At 39.9% G+C, this 17,416-nt stretch overlaps 2 protein-coding genes across 2 annotated transcripts in view; one reads left to right on the top strand and one right to left on the bottom strand.

Moving 5' to 3' along the window:
• The window catches only part of LOC125280234 (DLA class I histocompatibility antigen, A9/A9 alpha chain-like), a 48,939-nt gene extending 40,586 nt beyond the window's left edge, over window positions 1-8,353 (bottom strand). The window contains exon 1 of the mRNA XM_048210623.1: window positions 8,141-8,353. Within this exon, the coding sequence (XP_048066580.1) occupies window positions 8,141-8,189 (49 nt within the window). The 5' untranslated portion in view covers window positions 8,190-8,353. The remainder of the gene's footprint in view (window positions 1-8,140) is intronic.
• Window positions 8,354-10,870: 2,517 nt separating this feature from the next.
• On the top strand, window positions 10,871-17,130 carry LOC125279898 (major histocompatibility complex class I-related gene protein-like). The gene is made up of 7 exons (XM_048210026.1): window positions 10,871-11,088; window positions 13,777-14,034; window positions 14,142-14,420; window positions 14,595-14,882; window positions 15,034-15,159; window positions 15,275-15,319; window positions 15,420-17,130. The coding sequence occupies exons 1-7, from the start codon at window positions 10,995-10,997 to the stop codon at window positions 15,440-15,442; spliced, it is 1,113 nt and encodes a 370-aa protein (XP_048065983.1). The 5' UTR covers window positions 10,871-10,994; the 3' UTR covers window positions 15,443-17,130.
• Window positions 17,131-17,416: the final 286 nt, after the last annotated feature.

The following is a 17,416-nucleotide window of genomic DNA, read 5'->3' on the forward strand; positions in this document are numbered from 1 at the left end:
ATTTTGAGCCAACTGAATACACCTTCAGGTTTTCTTTCCTCCTCAGATGTCATCAATAGTCCAACGGCTACAATGACTGGTACTGTATTTTTATAAAATCTGGGAATTGTAATAATAACTTTTTAATAAGAGTACATTTTTGAAAAAAATGCTCCTCTCTATATTTCTTTATTCTTTTTAGAGTTTATGGTTACTGAATGGCTTTCCTGGAGTAGATGTAACATTTTGTGACATGCTTGTTTGCAGGCTGTTTTATTGACGTCTTTCTGCGGTTGAAACTCTGATTAAGTGATTACATTAGAAATGGCTTAATTTCAGTAAGTTGTACTGTATCTTTCAACATTCTTTTTGATGTTCATTCATGTTTATTTCGTGCTGTAATAGCAAAAAAGAAGATAATAGGTTCACGTGCTGCTTGACCTGAGGCGCTACAGCGATCTGTCACACCACATTAAAGAGCGGCAAAATCACATGTATTGTTTGAATCCCGTAGTAAAATTGACAGAATTTAAAAGCTGAGATCTGTCTTATATGTCGGTGCATTGTCTGTGTCCTCTGCTCTGCTATGTATCTTTCACTGCGTGAGAAAATGGTTGTGTGGCGTGAGAACAGTGATTTTGAATGAGCACTCCATGCACTCCAAAGCACGCTTATGCTGTATGTCCTACGCCTTCCCTATTCTACTTACGGAAAAAAAACGAAACTTGTGCCGCGTTCATTCCGTAAGTAGAATAGGGAAGGTGTAGGACATACAGCGTAAGCGTTCTGGAGAATACGGAAAGCGGAAGTACGTACAAGTCATTAATTTGTGTTTATAAAGCATATACAGAAAATATTTTTTTCAAAAAAATACCGATTGTGGGACCGATCGTTTCACTAGATAAGACCCTTATTCCTCGTCTGGTATCGTTTAAAGCCTTTTGAAGCTGCACTGAAACTGTAATTTTGACCTTCAACCATCTGGAGGCCATTGAAGTCCACTATAAGGAGAATAATCCTGGAATGTTTTCATCAAAAACCTTAATTTCTTTTCGACTGACGAAAGAAAGACATGAACATCTTGGATGACATGGGGGTGAATAAATTATCAGGAAAATTTTATTTAAAAGTAGACTAATCCTTTAAGCAGAGACACATGGAAAGTAGGTGAGATATGGTAACCAAATGGGAGAGCCAAACGATAAAATCCGGAGTAATTTGTCTGATTATTTTGAAGGGACCCACGTACCTGGGGCTGAGTTTTTTGCAAGGTAGCTGGAGCCATAGATCCCGAGTCGATAGCCATACCCATTGACCAGGGTGATAATCAGGGTGGTGGCGGCTAGAACGATCTCCTTGTTCCTTCTGACATCTGACAGCCCTTTGCAGATGTTCATTCCATATGTTCTCACTCCTCTGTAACCATTCATTGACTGAAGGCAGATCCGAGGGTTCTCCTGACCAGAGGAATAGAGGGGGTTAAAATCCTAGGATGCATTGGAATGGTGTCAGTTCAGTGGAGGGTTTGCAAAGTGAGTTTTGAGCATATTCTGCCCAGAACAGAAAGTGACTTCAGTCTGTCTGGTTGTGATGACAGTACGACCTGAGATAACGGGTGAGTTCCTGATTGATGCGTTCTACTTGTCCGTTGGCTTGGGGGTGATATCCTGAAGTCAGACTGACATTAACATTGAGCCTCTGGAAGAAAGCATTCCAAATCTGGGAGGTAAACTGGGGACCACGGTCAGAGACAATGTCTTCGGGAAGACCATAAAATCGAAATACACAATTACATAGATGCTCTGTTGTCTCAAAGGCTGTGGGTAACTTAGACAATGGGATGAAGTGGCAGGCTTTTGAGAATCGATCGACCACTGTGAGTATCATAGTGTGACCTTCAGAGTTAGGGAGATCCATGACAAAGTCTATGGCGATGTGGGACCAGGGTCGTCGATTTGGTGGTTTGGCAGATGGTGCAATCATGTATGAAAGAAATGATGTCAGACTGTAGAGAAGACCACCAAAAGCGATTGCTGACGAGTTGGATGGTGGCTGTGATTCCTGGGTGGCCAGCGCTAGGAGAATCATGCACCAACTGGATTACTCTCTTGTGAAGTGCTGCAGGAACGTATGTGTGATTTGGGGGACAATTAGGTGGAGATGGTTCTGAGCATTGAGCATCTGTGATTTCGGCCATGTTGTCCCATTGTATAGGTGCCAGGATGAGCGTTGATGGAAGAATGGGTTCATTAGTGGGCAGTGCTTGAACGAATTCATGTTCGGGAAAGAGCATCGGCTTTAATATTCTTGGAACCGGTTCTGTATGTCACGGTGAACTGGAACCTGGCAAAGAATAGTGCCCATCTGAGTCTCTTGGCTGAATGTAGGTATTCCAAGTTGCAATGGTCGGTCAGCACCAGGAAAGGATGTTTGCTTCCTTCCAGCCAGCCAGTGGCACCATTGTTGAAAGGCCGCCTTCATAGCTAGTAGCTCACAATCTCCTACATCATAGTTCTGTTCTGTGGAGGTGAGTTTTCGTGAATAGTATGCGCATGGGAAAAGCTTAGGAGGATTGCCATGTCTTTGAGACAGTACTGCCCCGATGCCAGTGTTGTGTTGGAAGCGTCAACCTCTACGACAAATTCCTTCTCAGGATCGGAATGGTGTAAGATGGGGGCTGTGGTGAAGCATTCCTTTAACTCCTGAAATGATCGTTCGGCAGCTGCAGACCAGTATAGTGGATTTTCTCCCTTCTTAATCATAGAAGGAAATGGTGATGCAATGGTGCTGAAATTTCTTATGAAGAACCTGTAGAAGTTTGTAAACCCCAGGAACCCTTGCAATTCCTTGACTGAGGATGGTTGTGGCCATCGTAGAACAGCTTGCACCTTGGTGTCATCCATGGCGACACCCTCAAAACTGATGATATATCCCAAGAATGAAATGGACGTCTGATGAAACTCACACTTCTCTGCCTTGTGTAGAGGTGATGATTAATGAGTTGTTTAAGGATGGTGCGGACATGGGTGATGTGGTCTTCAAGGGATTTGGAGTAAATGAAGACGTCATCTATGTAGACAATGACCCAGTTATTGAGCAGGTCACGGAAGATGTCGTTGACAAAGGCTTGGAAATAGACGGACTATTGACCAGCCCGAACGCCATGACCCGGTATTCATAGTGCCCAGTTGTTTCCACTCCCTCATGGATGCGAATCAGATTGTATGCACTTCATAGGTCAAGTTTCGTGAAATACTTGGCAGAGCGTAGCTGTTCCAGAGCTGAAGAGACTAGAGGCAGTGGATAATGGAACTTGACTGTGATTTCGCTAAGGCCCCGGTAGTCAATGCAATGTCGCAGATCGCCATCTTTTTTCTTTATGAAGAAGAAACCAGCCTCTGTCGAATGCATCGTTCTCTTTACTCGGGTGAGTGTATCCAATCTGCATAGGTTCATGATCAGGTGTCATTGTAACAGCTGGCAGCAGTACTGAGGGGTTTCTGTTCGGCCGTCTCGAGTGGATCAAATTGTCAATGCGAATGGCGAATTCAATGAATTGATCTAAATCCTTCCCTTCATCACGGCACGTGAGCTTAGACTGCAATTCTATATTTAATCCCTTGCGAAATAACAATTTCAGCGTGTCATCCACCCACACAGTTTGAGCCATGAGTGTGCAGAAAGTGAGAGCAAACTCAGCTGTGGTTTGTTTACCTTGGCGAAGGGACAATAGTTGTTCTCCAGCCTCCTTTCTTCCCTCGGCATGTTTGAAAATCTCCCGAAATCTTTGTAAGAAGCCACTGAATGTTGTAAACGTTGGTCGCCCGTCACTCCAAACCACAGAAGCCCATTCCAAAGCCTTTCCCGTCAGCAGAGAACAAACAAATGATATACAACTCTCATCCGTGGGGTATAACAAGGGTTGCTGGGAGACAAATAGCAAGCATTGTAGCTGGAAACCTTTACACTTTGAGGGCAAGCCGTCATATTTCTCGGGGAATGCGAGCTGCAGGCTGGCAGTCGACATTATTGGTGCAGCATTAGTTGTATGTGTGGACACAGGCGGGCTTGCTTCAGCAGCGGGTAGACGCAAATTTTGTAATGTCTTTACCAGTTCCCCCGTGATGGACGTTAGCTGGGTGAGCTGTTGTTGGTGAGTGGCTAAGATGCTCACTTGGGTGGAGACCTCGGTGGATAGCCAGTAAATAGCTGCTGGATCGGGGTCTGGCTAAGTCTTCTGTAACGAGTAGTCAGAAGCCATGAGATCCATGTGCAGCTTTATTGTAGACAATCGTAGTACAACAGGCAAGGGTAAATCAGCGGCAACAACAGTATCACAGGCAAGGCAGAAATGTAACGAAGGGACAGGCAAAGGGTCGGGGCAGGCAGCAAACAGAACAGACAATATCCAGATAAACAGGCAGAAGGTCAGATGGGCAGGCAGCAAAACGTCGTAACAGTATAAAAAATCCAAGGTCATACATGAAGAAACAATACACATGAAAAAAAGACATGATGGGAAATGAAGTCCAAAAGAGTTAGTACTCCGGTGATGGACCCCTCAGGTTATGATCGGAGGGAGCCACAGAGGCCAAATTCATGACAATCTAAGTGTAATGCAGCACTTTTTATGATTAGTTAACCTTGAGAGCTGTAATAGTAAAAACTTGCTAAAAGAGAGTGTAGTACTTGGCTATTTCAAATGGAAAGATATTAGCCAATCACAGCAGTGGGTGTTTACACTGAAGTCCCACAGCAGACACGCCCCTTAAAACAGAGCGTTCAAATCAGAGGATTAAAATCAGAGGACCCATATCTGAATCCTCCATATCTGAAGCGGCCAGGGACATTGCATCATCGCCATCATTCTCCTACAATCCGTCAAACGAGACCATGCCGCTCGCACCGGAAGAGGGGTGCTGGTCTTCACAGGTGAAGAGCACTGGAGAATCCTCTCGCTGTGGGCAAAGTGTGGCTAGGGTTGTAGCGGTATAGCCTACTGGTTTGATGGTATATCATAGTATGAACATGCATCATTATCATATCATGCACATTTGCTTATGTTAAGTTATGTTAAGTTAAAATTTGCACTATGGGAATACTTTGGATTTTGTATGGGAAAATGAATGCGTGGTCGCCCTTGAGAATACATGTTTTTTTTTTTACCATCAGTTTGCAAAAAAAGTGGATGCAAAGTTGCTGCTAAAAGAGGAAATACATTGAACATGTTCGCCTATATTTGAGAACATCATCCCTTCGTGCAGATAAAGGTATGTCCCGTTAATAACTTAAAGGGGTCATATAATGCCATTTTTGTACAAGTTAATATGATCCTAAATGAAAAGTTTGTAATATACTTTAATTAAAAATTCTCATAAGTATTGTAAGAAAACACTCATATGGTCAAAAACAGCTCTGCTTTCAGCAAGCCATTTCAGTGCATGTGTCTTTAAATGAGCTTTGCTCACCCCGCCCCTCTGTTCTGTGGGGCGTTTTGACACAACACATGTGGAGTGTTGCTTTGACAACAGCTGAGGGTATATTTTGGAGAAAGAAAGGCAGCGGGAGTCTCTGAGGACACATCTGTGCAACCGTATCAATTTGAACTGGAGTTGGACCCGGAACAAGATGACGGCCCTGACGAAGTTCGACAATTAAGGCTCGAACAGGACGTTTCTGAATGGTTGGTTAACGTAATGTCACTTTGATCTATCTTTGTATGTACTGGCAGGGTAGCGTAATGAGATACGAATGCTATGTGTTTACTGATGTATACGTTAGTTCATTGACAGATTGATGTTACAGCTAATGGTCATGAAAAACGTTTTTTTTGGTAAATGTAGGCTTCTCAGTGATGTGTAACGTTATCTATGCAGTGTTAGGTACAACTGTCAGGGCTTAAGCACTGACATTAGGTCACGGCAGGAATGTTTCTAGCAGTAGTTGAAGGACACCTAAGAATTAACTTTACCACCTGCATACACAGTTTGTAATAACACAATAACCATAACACGTTGTTCATTATAAATGTGGGATTATGAATTATATTGAGAACGTCGTACATACAAAGCATGCCGTAATGTACCCTGAGTGTAAACATTAGCCGCATTCATCGTGAAGCGTGCAAGCAATTTGCAAAGATTAATATAAAGGTTAATAAAACGTTACACTCACTTCTTCTGGAGGTGCAGCAGGAACACAAATAGTTGGTACCGATCCTTTTTTCAGGAGCAGCTTTTTAGCAAAACCTGCTTTATACTGACCCTCGTGTATAAAGCAGTCTGGTGAGAAATGATTTGCGCAAACATGAAAGCATTGACATTGATCGGGAGGAATATTCCCTTCGAAAACAAAACTCAGCCACCGCGTCTTCAGCAGTTCGGATTTAGGAACATTAAAATGGCTGCTGTGTTTGTTATTACACCCAAGAACAGAACACCACAATCGCTTAGACGCCATTCTGCTCCAGCGTATCAACAATGGTGGACTATGATGACATCTCGCTCAGGGCGGGTCTGTGTTGAAACGCTGCTGTCAATTAACAATCGTGGGAGGGGCGTCCGACCGTGTGACGTCACACGGTCAGACGGCTCGATTTGAGACAGCTGAAATCATATAAGGAGATTAAAAAAAAAAAACACTGGATGGATTTTTATCATTATAGGATGGTTGTGTACAGGCACTGCCAACACACATTTCAGTACAATCAAGTGCATGTACCATTATATGACCCCTTTAAGGCCGTATGATTTCTGTGATGCAGAGTGAATCCCAGAATCAATAACGCAGATGTCACGTAAAACACGCAGATTGATGGATGGATGAATGGATGAATAAATCGAAAGTAGAACTGTACAATAATTGTGACATGGTATAGTGCAGGGGTAGGCAAGTTCGGTCCTGGAGAGCCGCTGTCCTGCAGAGTTTAGCTCCAACCCTGAAAAAATCCTTTAGCTGCCTATAGCCTTAGTAATCCTGAAGAGCTTGATTAGCTAAACTCAACAGGACAGCGGCTCTCTAGGACCGAATATAGTGTAAAAGTGAATATTAAATATGCAAAAAGACTGCTATATAAATTGGCTTGATCTGTGTGTCTGTGTGTCTCTGTGTGTCTGAATGATCAGTGCCGTTAGAATGTACTTCTCTTATGGAATATAATTTCTTAAACCTGTTGTGCAGCACTTTGCCAAAACATAAAAGGATAAAAAAATTGTAACATTTTAATTTGATTACATTTTAAAAACATAAAATTTTTAATAATATATTAGTACTAAATCATAAAACACAGAATCCCCCCAAAAATGAAAACAAATCAGAATTTCTGAATAAAATGCATTTTACAGGACTCCATTATTCTTGAAAATTTTAATAAATTATTAATGATCAAAATAAGTTGTTAATCTAATCCACATTAAATTATAAAATGTAACTGATTATAATAAAGTATTTGTTCAACCAAAAAAAAAAAAAAAAGAAAAGAAAAGAAAAGAAAAGAAAGTAAACCCTGTTTTCATAGATTTAAAGGTTTAGTTCACCCAAAAATGAAATTTCTGTCATTAATTACTCACCCTCATGTCGTTCCAAACCCGTAAGACCTTCGTTCATCTTCGGAACACAAACTAAGATATTTTTGATGATATTTTTTATATTCCAAAAAGCAACATAATTACCACATTCATTGTTCAGAAAAGTAGTAAAGACATTTACTACTTGAGAGGAGGGGGGAGAAACAGGGGAGCGCGAGGGGCCAAAACCCCTAGAGCTGTAAAAAGTTCTTCCTTTGTTTCTAGTGTGCATCTCGGCAAGTCAGTCCGGGTATTTTACACCTATTGTTTTATAAGGACTGTGAATTCAGGCACAGACTACTGCTCACTTCACATGCTTTTCAAGTATTACATAGTTATATAGGTTTTTTTCCCCTGTTATCATGTCTCGGTATGAGAATTAATTCACTCTGCATTTCAAAAGTCCCACCTGTCTGATTGTTTCTCGGGTGTAAAGGTACTTTATAAATGAAACAAATCGAGAAATGAGATTGTATCATATTACAAGATAATATGTTGCCCCTTATCAATCTAAATATTTATGAGCATTTGTATTGCTATTTGATTATTTGTATTTGTAATACCATTAAACAGTTAAATAAAAAAGCATAGCCTACCTGCTTCAGTGACTGTAACACATGACCACAGATACACAAGAAAGAGCATTCTATCTACAAAATAATCCCTGTGTTTCAAAATGAAGATGTTGTGTATTTTCTGTTCTTACAGATCTCGGTACTTAAGTTCAGCCACTGTAAGCCACAGCTTACTTAACCTGATTTACCAGTTTTACTAACATGAGAACAGCCCATTTGTTGTTTCCTGGTAGCTATGTAGTGACCTCTCATACTACTCATACTTAAAATTTTAGTGGCTTATTGAATGCATGTTACTGCCTTTATAATCACTAAAGCCTTTAGAAACTTGCTTATGCGCTGTTCGTTTGGGGTGTACACTCGTGCTGTTTGGAGTCTCCAGAGACCCATGCCATTTGGACAAAGAGAACATTTTATTTTAATTTCAGCAAACGTCATTTGGGGTCAAAAAGACCTTAGACATTAGAGACATTAGACAAGAAACAAGAGTGAATAACAACAACAACGATCCGACAGTGAATGAACAAACACACACTCAATATAAAGCATAGCTAATCAGCACCAGCTGAGGCCAACCGGGGCAGGCGGATTAATGGGTGAACGAAACACAGGTTTTAATTTGGAGGCGGACTGCCATGGGACTAATGATCTTGGTGAAAGTGGAATGGGCCAATAAATTTGGGAGCAAGCTTATTACAAACGGTGCGGAGAGGCATGTTCTGAGTAGAAAGCCACACTTTTTGACCAATGACGTATTCGGGAGGCTTAGACCGGTGGCGATCGGCCTGAGCCTTAGTGCGCTCTCGCACCCGGAGGAGAGCCAATCTGGCCTTCCTCCAGGTGTGATGACACCTCTGGACAAAAGCGTGAGAGGAGGGGACCGCGACATCGGATTCCAGATTCTGAAAAATAGGTGGTTGGTAACCTAGACTACCTTCAAACGGAGAGAGGTCCGTGGATGATACTGGTAACGAGTTATGCGCATACTCAACTCATGAGAGCTGTTGGCTCCAGGAGGATGGATTCTGAGAGACCAAACATCGCAACACCCGTTCTAAGTCTTGGTTGGCCCTCTCAGTTTGACCGTTGCTCTGGGGATGAAACCCAGAAGAAAGGCTAACATTCGCCCCTAGCAACCAACAAAATTCTTTCCAGAATTTGGAAACAAATTGGGGTCCCCTGTCAGAGACCATGTCCATCGGGAGGCCATGAATGCGAAAAACATGGTCAATGACAGTAACCGCTGTCTCCCTGGCAGGAGGAAGTTTGGGCAGGGGAATGAAATGAGCCGCCTTCGAGAACCGGTCCACCACGGTTAAAACTACCGTGTTGCCCTGAGAGGGTGGGGGGCTGTAACGAAATCTAGAGCAATATGGGACCAGGGTCTCGAAGGGACAGACAGCGGTTGAAGGAGGCCCGCCGGGGGTCAATTGGAAGTTTTACCAACAGCGCAAACTGAACAGGCCAACACAAATCTACGGATATCACGAGTTATAGATTGCCACCAGAATCGCTGCTTAACCAGAAAAGTAGTACGATTCACTCCTGGATGACGAGCGACCTTGGAACAGTGACCCCAGCGGATGACGTCGGACCGCAACCCCTCAGGCACAAATAAACGACTCGGTGGGCAATCGGACGGGGGCGTTACCCCTTGTAAGGCATTGCGAACCTTCGATTCGATCTCCCAAGTGACCGCAGAAATTACCAGTTTCTGCAGCACGATGGAATTGGGATAAGATGGACGTTCGGAACGATCAAAAATGCGAGACAAAGCATCGGCTTGATTTTTTTGGAGCCCGGACGGTACGAGATGGAAAAATCAAAACAACTGAAAAAAGAGCCCACCGAGCCTGCCTAGAGTTCAAACGTTTGGCAGATCTAATGTACTCTAAGTTCTTGTGATCGGTCCAGACAATGAAAGGCACCCCCGAGCCCTCCAATGACACCATTCCTCCAACGCCAGCTTGACGGCCAACAGCTCTCTGTTACCAATATCCTAGTTACGTTCTGCGGTAACATTTAATGTATTAATATAAATATTAATACATTAAATGTTATAACAAGTACAGAAGTTATTACTCTATGAATGTAACTCAAATTGAAAAGATTTTTAAAAATTCAAAACAATGTGTGAAATTAAGCAATGCAAAATGTGAGGTTCTGAGGTAATTATTAAAACAGGGCCTTGGCATTTGGGAACAGCCTTCATGCATGTCCGGATCACACACTGCCAGAGCTATCCAAGACTTCAGGCGGGGTTTGGGGTAGGTCATTCATATGAATTCATACGAATTTAGCAAAAAACATATGAATTCGTACGAGTGAGGTCGTATGAATTCGTACAAATTAGCCACCTTGTAAAATACGTACGAATTGCCGTGAGATCGGGTTGGTTTGGAATCGTCATGCCTCCCAGTAAAATGCTGGAAGCAGACTATCCACACAAAAGTAAAACAAAAAGAGAAATAAAGGCCTTAAAGAAAAACACAAACAAAACACTTACAAGAAAGAAAAAAAGTTGGAAAAAGCAGCTTACCAGCTACAGACGGCTGCCACTCATGCCCACACTCACCACGCTCCGCCCACTCACTCCCAGCATAAACGAGAGAGAGAGAAAGAGAGAGAAAGAGAGAGAGTAATAGAAGTTGCATAAGCTTTTAAAAGCTTTAGCCCTTAGAGGAAATGATGTAAAATGCATTCAATAAGACAATGAAATCTTAAGTATGTGTAGTCACTGCTGATCAGGAAACAACAAATGGCATTTCTCAGCTTATTTTTTTAAAACTGGTAAATCATGTGAAACTTGAAAACCAAATACTTCTCTGGCTTGTTCCAGGAAGTTAAAATCTGAAAACAATCTCAGGAAGATAAAATGAACACCTGTATTTTGAACCCCGGGGATTGTTTTGTAGAGAGAATGCTCTTTCTTGTGTGGCTATGGTCATGTTTGACAGTCAGCAACGCAGGTATGTCATTTTTAACTATTTGCTATTTTAAATGTATAGGGCTACAGTAATTGTCTAAACACTGAAAGGAGCTCAGAATATAAACTCAGAATTGGCAAGCGTCATGATATTCTCTTGTAATATGTTTAATATATTCTTGAGTTGTCTAATTTCTCAAGTTATTTTTTATTAATTTATTTACTTGGTAAATTAAACTTTACATTTCAACTTGACGTGTGCATACAAAATTATTTAAAGAAAATATACTTTTGTACATAGCTTTAATCTGTGTATGTCTGTGCGAGAGTAGTTGTTCATTCATAGTCTCAGATTTAAATAGGCTAAGTAAAGATTTAGCTTAATTTGAAGTCATTTTATATCAGTAAAGGTTTAAAATTTTTGTCTCATCACTGCTGTCCATATAAACTACCCTTGTCCACACTTGATGAAATGGAATGCCCTTCAAAATGGCAGTGGGGATTCCCCCAAGGAGAAGAGCTTAGGGAAGTTTGCAAGTGTGTCCAAAACTGAAATGGAACCAACCCTAGCAATACATGTCTCCTCTAATTCTACTTAGTAAACCTGTAATTGCTGCAGTTTAAAAAATGTGCATCATACCTGCTGTGGAAGCTACTGCTTCCAACTCCCACCACACAAAGCATCCGTAACCTAAATTGTGTAATCATTCCCATCACTTGTGGCTTGTTTGAAATCTCATTACAGCATATCAGCATGTATATAAGTCCAATCAGTTCTGTCATTCCATGCCAAGTCTTAGGGGCTGTTTACAGGACACCCTTTTCAACTAAAAACGGAAAACATTTTATGCATTTGGTGTTTTGGGGGCATGAAAACGGGTTAAAAGTGCAAGTTTTTGAAAATGATACTGTTATCGTCTCTGTGTAAACTTCAAAAATGCGATTTTGTGAAAACTGACGTCTTGCGCATGTGTCTCACATGTTCAGACAATAAGCACACAGTGTTTCTTTACAAAGTGACATCACCAAATTCTGGACTGGCATGCATAATACAGCATTTTTAGTCGTTTTCACATATTAGTGTGAACGGGGATTGTTCTGACAATGTTGTCGTCTCTATGCGAAAAGCTATGGAATCATGTCACTACCAGTGCAGAGCTTGCTCAATATTGGCAGCAGGTGGGTGTGAGTGCACCTGCATTCACAGTGTGGTGAAGACTTTTGGACAACGGCCTGGTGTCAAGAAGGGTAGCAAAGAAGCCACTTCTCCCCAAGAAAAACATCAGGGACAGACTGAAATTCTACAGGAATTATACAAGGATTGGACAGCAGAAGACTGCTGCAAAGTTGTTTTCTCTGATGAAGATGAAGTCCCCTTCCGACTGTTTGGGACATCTGGAAAATTGACTGTCCAGAGAAAAAAAAAGGAGAACGCTATTATGAGTCCTGTTTTGTACCAACAGTGAAGCATCCTGAGACCATCCATGTGTGGGGTCCTTTTATGTTTTTGCCACCTGACAAGTTTGGTTTCTTTGTAAAGCTCTCTTTATGCCTTATTCGACAATGTATGTCACATTACTGTAAAATGCATTGTTCTTTTTTTAATGGTACTTCGAAGAAAAATGTACTCTGATCTAACACTTCATAAATTATGCAAATCGAGCTGCAAGACAAGACAAAGAAAAAGTTTGCCCACCAAAATTGCACCCTTACCATTGGCTGTTTCAACCAAGGAGGCATGTTGGCTTGTTTGTCCATAAAAGACAAGCACAAGCATTCTTGCTTTGTCTCTTGATTTGTCTCAATTGTCCCTCGCCATCTCATGCACATCTCTCCCGGGTGTCTCGGCGACCGCGCTTTTATCACACGCTCCTCTCTTTCGGGACGACCATCTCTGGCGAAACAAACTTTCAAGTCCTCAGTTCAAATTTTCCTGTGGAAACGGAAGAAGCCAACGAACTGCAGCCACACTGAACCATCACCTGTATCTTTTGAAACTCAGTACGCAAACTTGCAAGTACCGCTTCTCTCTATCTTAGATGCGATAAGTCATACGACCTAACAAAGTGATACTGATTCTTTGCTGGCTCTCAAGGACTGTTTGTAAGTTTTGCTACTTGTCTTCTCTCTTTTCCTGTCTTTACTTTTGCTTTTGTATATATGTATATCCTCTGTGCATATTTAGATGTATAATCTCTGTATTAGTAGTTTCATATATTAAATACATTATATTCATGCTCAATTGTTCTGCTGCTCATTCAGAAAACCAAGTCACTTCTACGTTTTCGATCCGGCAACACTGCTTTACGCTTTAATGCTATAATAGGAAGTTATTCTCGTGGCCAGAGAATAACATTCTTTTTATAATAGTCTATGAGAAAACGAATGGTTTGCTGGACAAACTAGGATAGTTTTTCAAAAACAACTATTAAACTAGAACTAATCATATATGTAATTGATTATAATCCGTTGTAATTAATTCACAATATATGTGACTAATTCTCTCTTGGGTTGACATATATCATAATTAATAATAAGGCTTTATGATTTATTATATATATATTTCACCCATGATTTGAGCTAATTGATTAAATACCTGTAAAATCGCTAGAGATACGTTACACTAGCGATCTACTACCTGCTCCTTGTGTCTCTGATTACCCAACAATCCTATTCTCTGCCAGTAAATTGCCTGATTTGGCATCATAATAGTGCCCTTGTGTATCCACAGGTTCTCACTCACTGATGGTATTTGCAACATACACAATTGGGCAAACACCATTTCCTGAGTTCAGTGTTGTGCTGATGTTGGATGATCTGCAAATAGGATATTATGACTCAAACACATGGAGTGTTCTTAATCGCAGTCAGAGTTTTTCAAAGTACCAAGATGAAGAGAAAAGTAATGCTGGTCTTATATTTCATGCTATGTACAACAGCATGAAAGGACGAGCATTTTATCTTAAGGATCACCTAAATCACACAGATGGTGAGTGCTGGCCAAATTGTTAATACAACAAAATATATATATTCAATAACAAATGTAAATTTAAATATATTTATATTCTTTGATATATTTTATTCTATTCTTTTAAGGTGTACATGTTCATCAGAGACTTGCTGGATGTGCATTGCTGAACGATGATAAACCAGGTGTAGTCCTGTCAATGGATGCTTATGATGGACAAAATATGGAGGAGTTCAGCTTTGACATGGAAAAAAATGATATCCAGATGAAAAAGCCATGGATGATAACATGGAACGAAATACAATGGCTTAGTGTGAAACTTCTGTATGGAAAGATTTGTCATCCTGTTTGTATTAAAACTTTGAGGAGGTACTTGGGCATGAAAAAGAACAATGTGATGAGAAAAGGTGAGAAAATCAACTTCAGTATAATTAATAAAGAGCATAACTGTCAAATATGACCTAGATGGCAATATTGGGAGAAAAAAAAAAACATATGCCTTAAAATTAATTAAGAATCATGATTATCTTAAATACAGAACAGAATGTAACAACAGAAACATTTCTCCTTCTTCTCTGTAGTGAAACCCAGAGTCAGACTCATGAGGAAAACACTCACAGACTCTCAAGGGCTTCGGATCAGCTGTCTGGCCACTGGTTTTTACCCCCGTCACATTAACCTGACTCTGTTCAGAGATGATCAGCCTGTGGATGATGATCAGATCACAGGAGGAGAGATTCTTCCCAACGGAGATGGAACTTACCAGATGAGGAAGAGTTTGGTGATCAGTGCAGAAGAACTACGTGAACATAATTACAACTGTACAATGAAGCACCTCAATCTGGACAACAAACTGGACATTATATTTGGTAAAGTAAAATGCACAGACCAGCAAACAAACAAAATGGCCTTTTTGATATCAATAACATAGATTTAATAATAATAAAAACTATTTCAGTTGGTATTATGAATTAATCCCCCCATTCCCCACCCTTTTTTTTAAATTCACCACAATTTCAGATACAGATAAATATGACCCAGGATCCTTCAGTCTGTCTGTAGTTATCAGTGTGCTGGTGTTACTGTGTGTGGCTGTTCTCATCATACCTGCTCTCATTAAATGGAGGAGGAAGAGACGTGCTGCTGGTAAATGTTCTAACAGTTCTACATCTGTTCTACAACATAATTTTCTCTTTCAGCATTTACCGTATACAATTTTATAATTGTTACTTTTTATCCTGGTTTATTTTATCTTGTTCAGGACAAGGCTCTGAGACTTCACAGAGTAAATACTCCCCTACTCCATGTGAGTATACAATGTTTTATATGAAGTCAGCAATATGTTCATTTTAAGGTTAATTTTGGAAAATTTTTGAAGGATTTTTTTTTATTATTATTGATTTCAGCTTCAACACATGATGAAAACTGACTGTGCATCAAATCAAGGACAATACATGCAAAACTTAGCATTTGCTGAGTGGATGTCATTTGGAAATGATGATTTGTAAATTATGAAAATGACCATCAAATGATGAAATGAGGAATATAACACAGGTAACAGATGTATGTATGAATGAATGAGGCATTTATATAGCTTTTTCATATGTACTATACACCCAAAGTGCTTTACAATCATTGGTTAAATGCTTTGGTTGAATGTATAACAGTTTGCAACATAAAAAATGATGTGACATTAAAACAAAATATTGTTAAAGAACTATATCACTTTATTAGAGTTGATTTTTCTTGCTGGTCAAAAGGAGATTTGTGTTTTATATATTTTTTTTCCAACCTGTTCTGACTTGCAAGGCATCCAGGAAGAAAAATTTGCAATGTGACCAATTACATTCAATGAGAAACCTTTCCCATAAATAGACTATGGTGGCCGAGAGAGCTCAACACGCTGCAAATGAAGAAAACACATGCAAATAGAAAAAACTGCCAGCAAATATAGAAAACATCTTCATCATCAGTTTGACAACACATACACTGCAAAAGTTGCACAACACATGCAAATACAGAAACACGCTGCAAATAGCACATACCAGGCCCGGCGATCTCAAGCTCCCCTCTGCGATGATTTGAATGATGATGATGATGATTAGGCAACTTTTAGAATTAAATTAGAATTAAATATTTTAATTTGCCCCACAATAATTGATGCGCTGTAATAAGATTAGCTAACTCCTCATTTAAAAAATAAAAAAAAAACTATGTATAGGCCGCAAGAGAAATATTAAGGAACAAATTAAGGTTAAATAGTGTTATCAGAACATGAACAAGTACAAGAACAAGTAGAGCTCTCATCACTGAGTTTTTAGTTACACTTTCTGCAGTGAATAAATGACTGGGATGTGAGACAAAATCATATAAATTATTAAAAAATATATTAATTTATTAATAAAAATTTTTTTACGCAAAATAATACCCCCCAAATAATTTGGAGCCGGGACTGGCACAGACCACAACGAAAATGTTATAGCCTAAGGGAACACCAACAAGTGACGAACCTGGGTGGGACCGCTTATTGTTCAATGTTTACTCTTCAGAGGTGTGCACCTGAAAGGTGAGTTTTGTTTATCTTAACATCCTGATCGTATGTGCATTGTGAGCAGGCCTATTTGCAGTGCGTTTCTGTATTTGGTTATGTCGTGAACTTTTGTAGCGTGTTTCTGTATTTGCATGTGTTGTGAACTTTTGCAGTGCGTTTTTGTTTTTGCATGTGTTGTCAAATTGATGAAGACGTTTTCTTTATTTGCTGGTGTTTTTTTCTATTTGCATGTTTTCTTCATTTGTTGATCTCTCTCGGCCACCGTAAATTAAGCCTAAAACTGAAATTCCCACACATACTGTACATTCAAAAATTGCTGCTTGAACAAGCGTTATGTCAGATGTGTGACATGCCAAAGTTCAGTTTTATCTTTTGAATGGCTGAATTCAGAATAGCATACTAGCATTCTATGCTTAGTGTAAGGCATTGCAGAAATAATAATAGTAATAATAATAGAAATAATAAATCTTTCATGCCCTTTCTAGCACATATTGTAAAGCTTCAGAAGATACTTTTGTAGTACTTTTTTGTCATTCTTTTTTGAATAAATTATTGAGTGTACTTTTATCTGCCTATTAAATATTTCATTTTGTTAAAGTCCCCCTGTAGTCAATAATTTTATCCCTTAAAACTCATCTTTGATCACCAAAGTAACATAGTTAAACATGTTTTCCTGTCAAATGTTTTTTATTCATGCCTTAAAATAGCCTGAATGTAACTCTACACCCATGCTTCATTTAATATATGTGGATATACGAATATGCTAATTAGCCCCCCCTCCACTCACTCACGCAAGCTCAGAGATCTACTTTACAAATCTTTTGTTTCGAATCAGTGGTTCGGAGTGTGTAT

The sequence above is a fragment of the Megalobrama amblycephala genome, linkage group LG12 (genome assembly GCF_018812025.1).
Source record: "Megalobrama amblycephala isolate DHTTF-2021 linkage group LG12, ASM1881202v1, whole genome shotgun sequence".
In the NCBI taxonomy this organism is placed as follows: Eukaryota; Metazoa; Chordata; class Actinopteri; order Cypriniformes; family Xenocyprididae; genus Megalobrama; species Megalobrama amblycephala.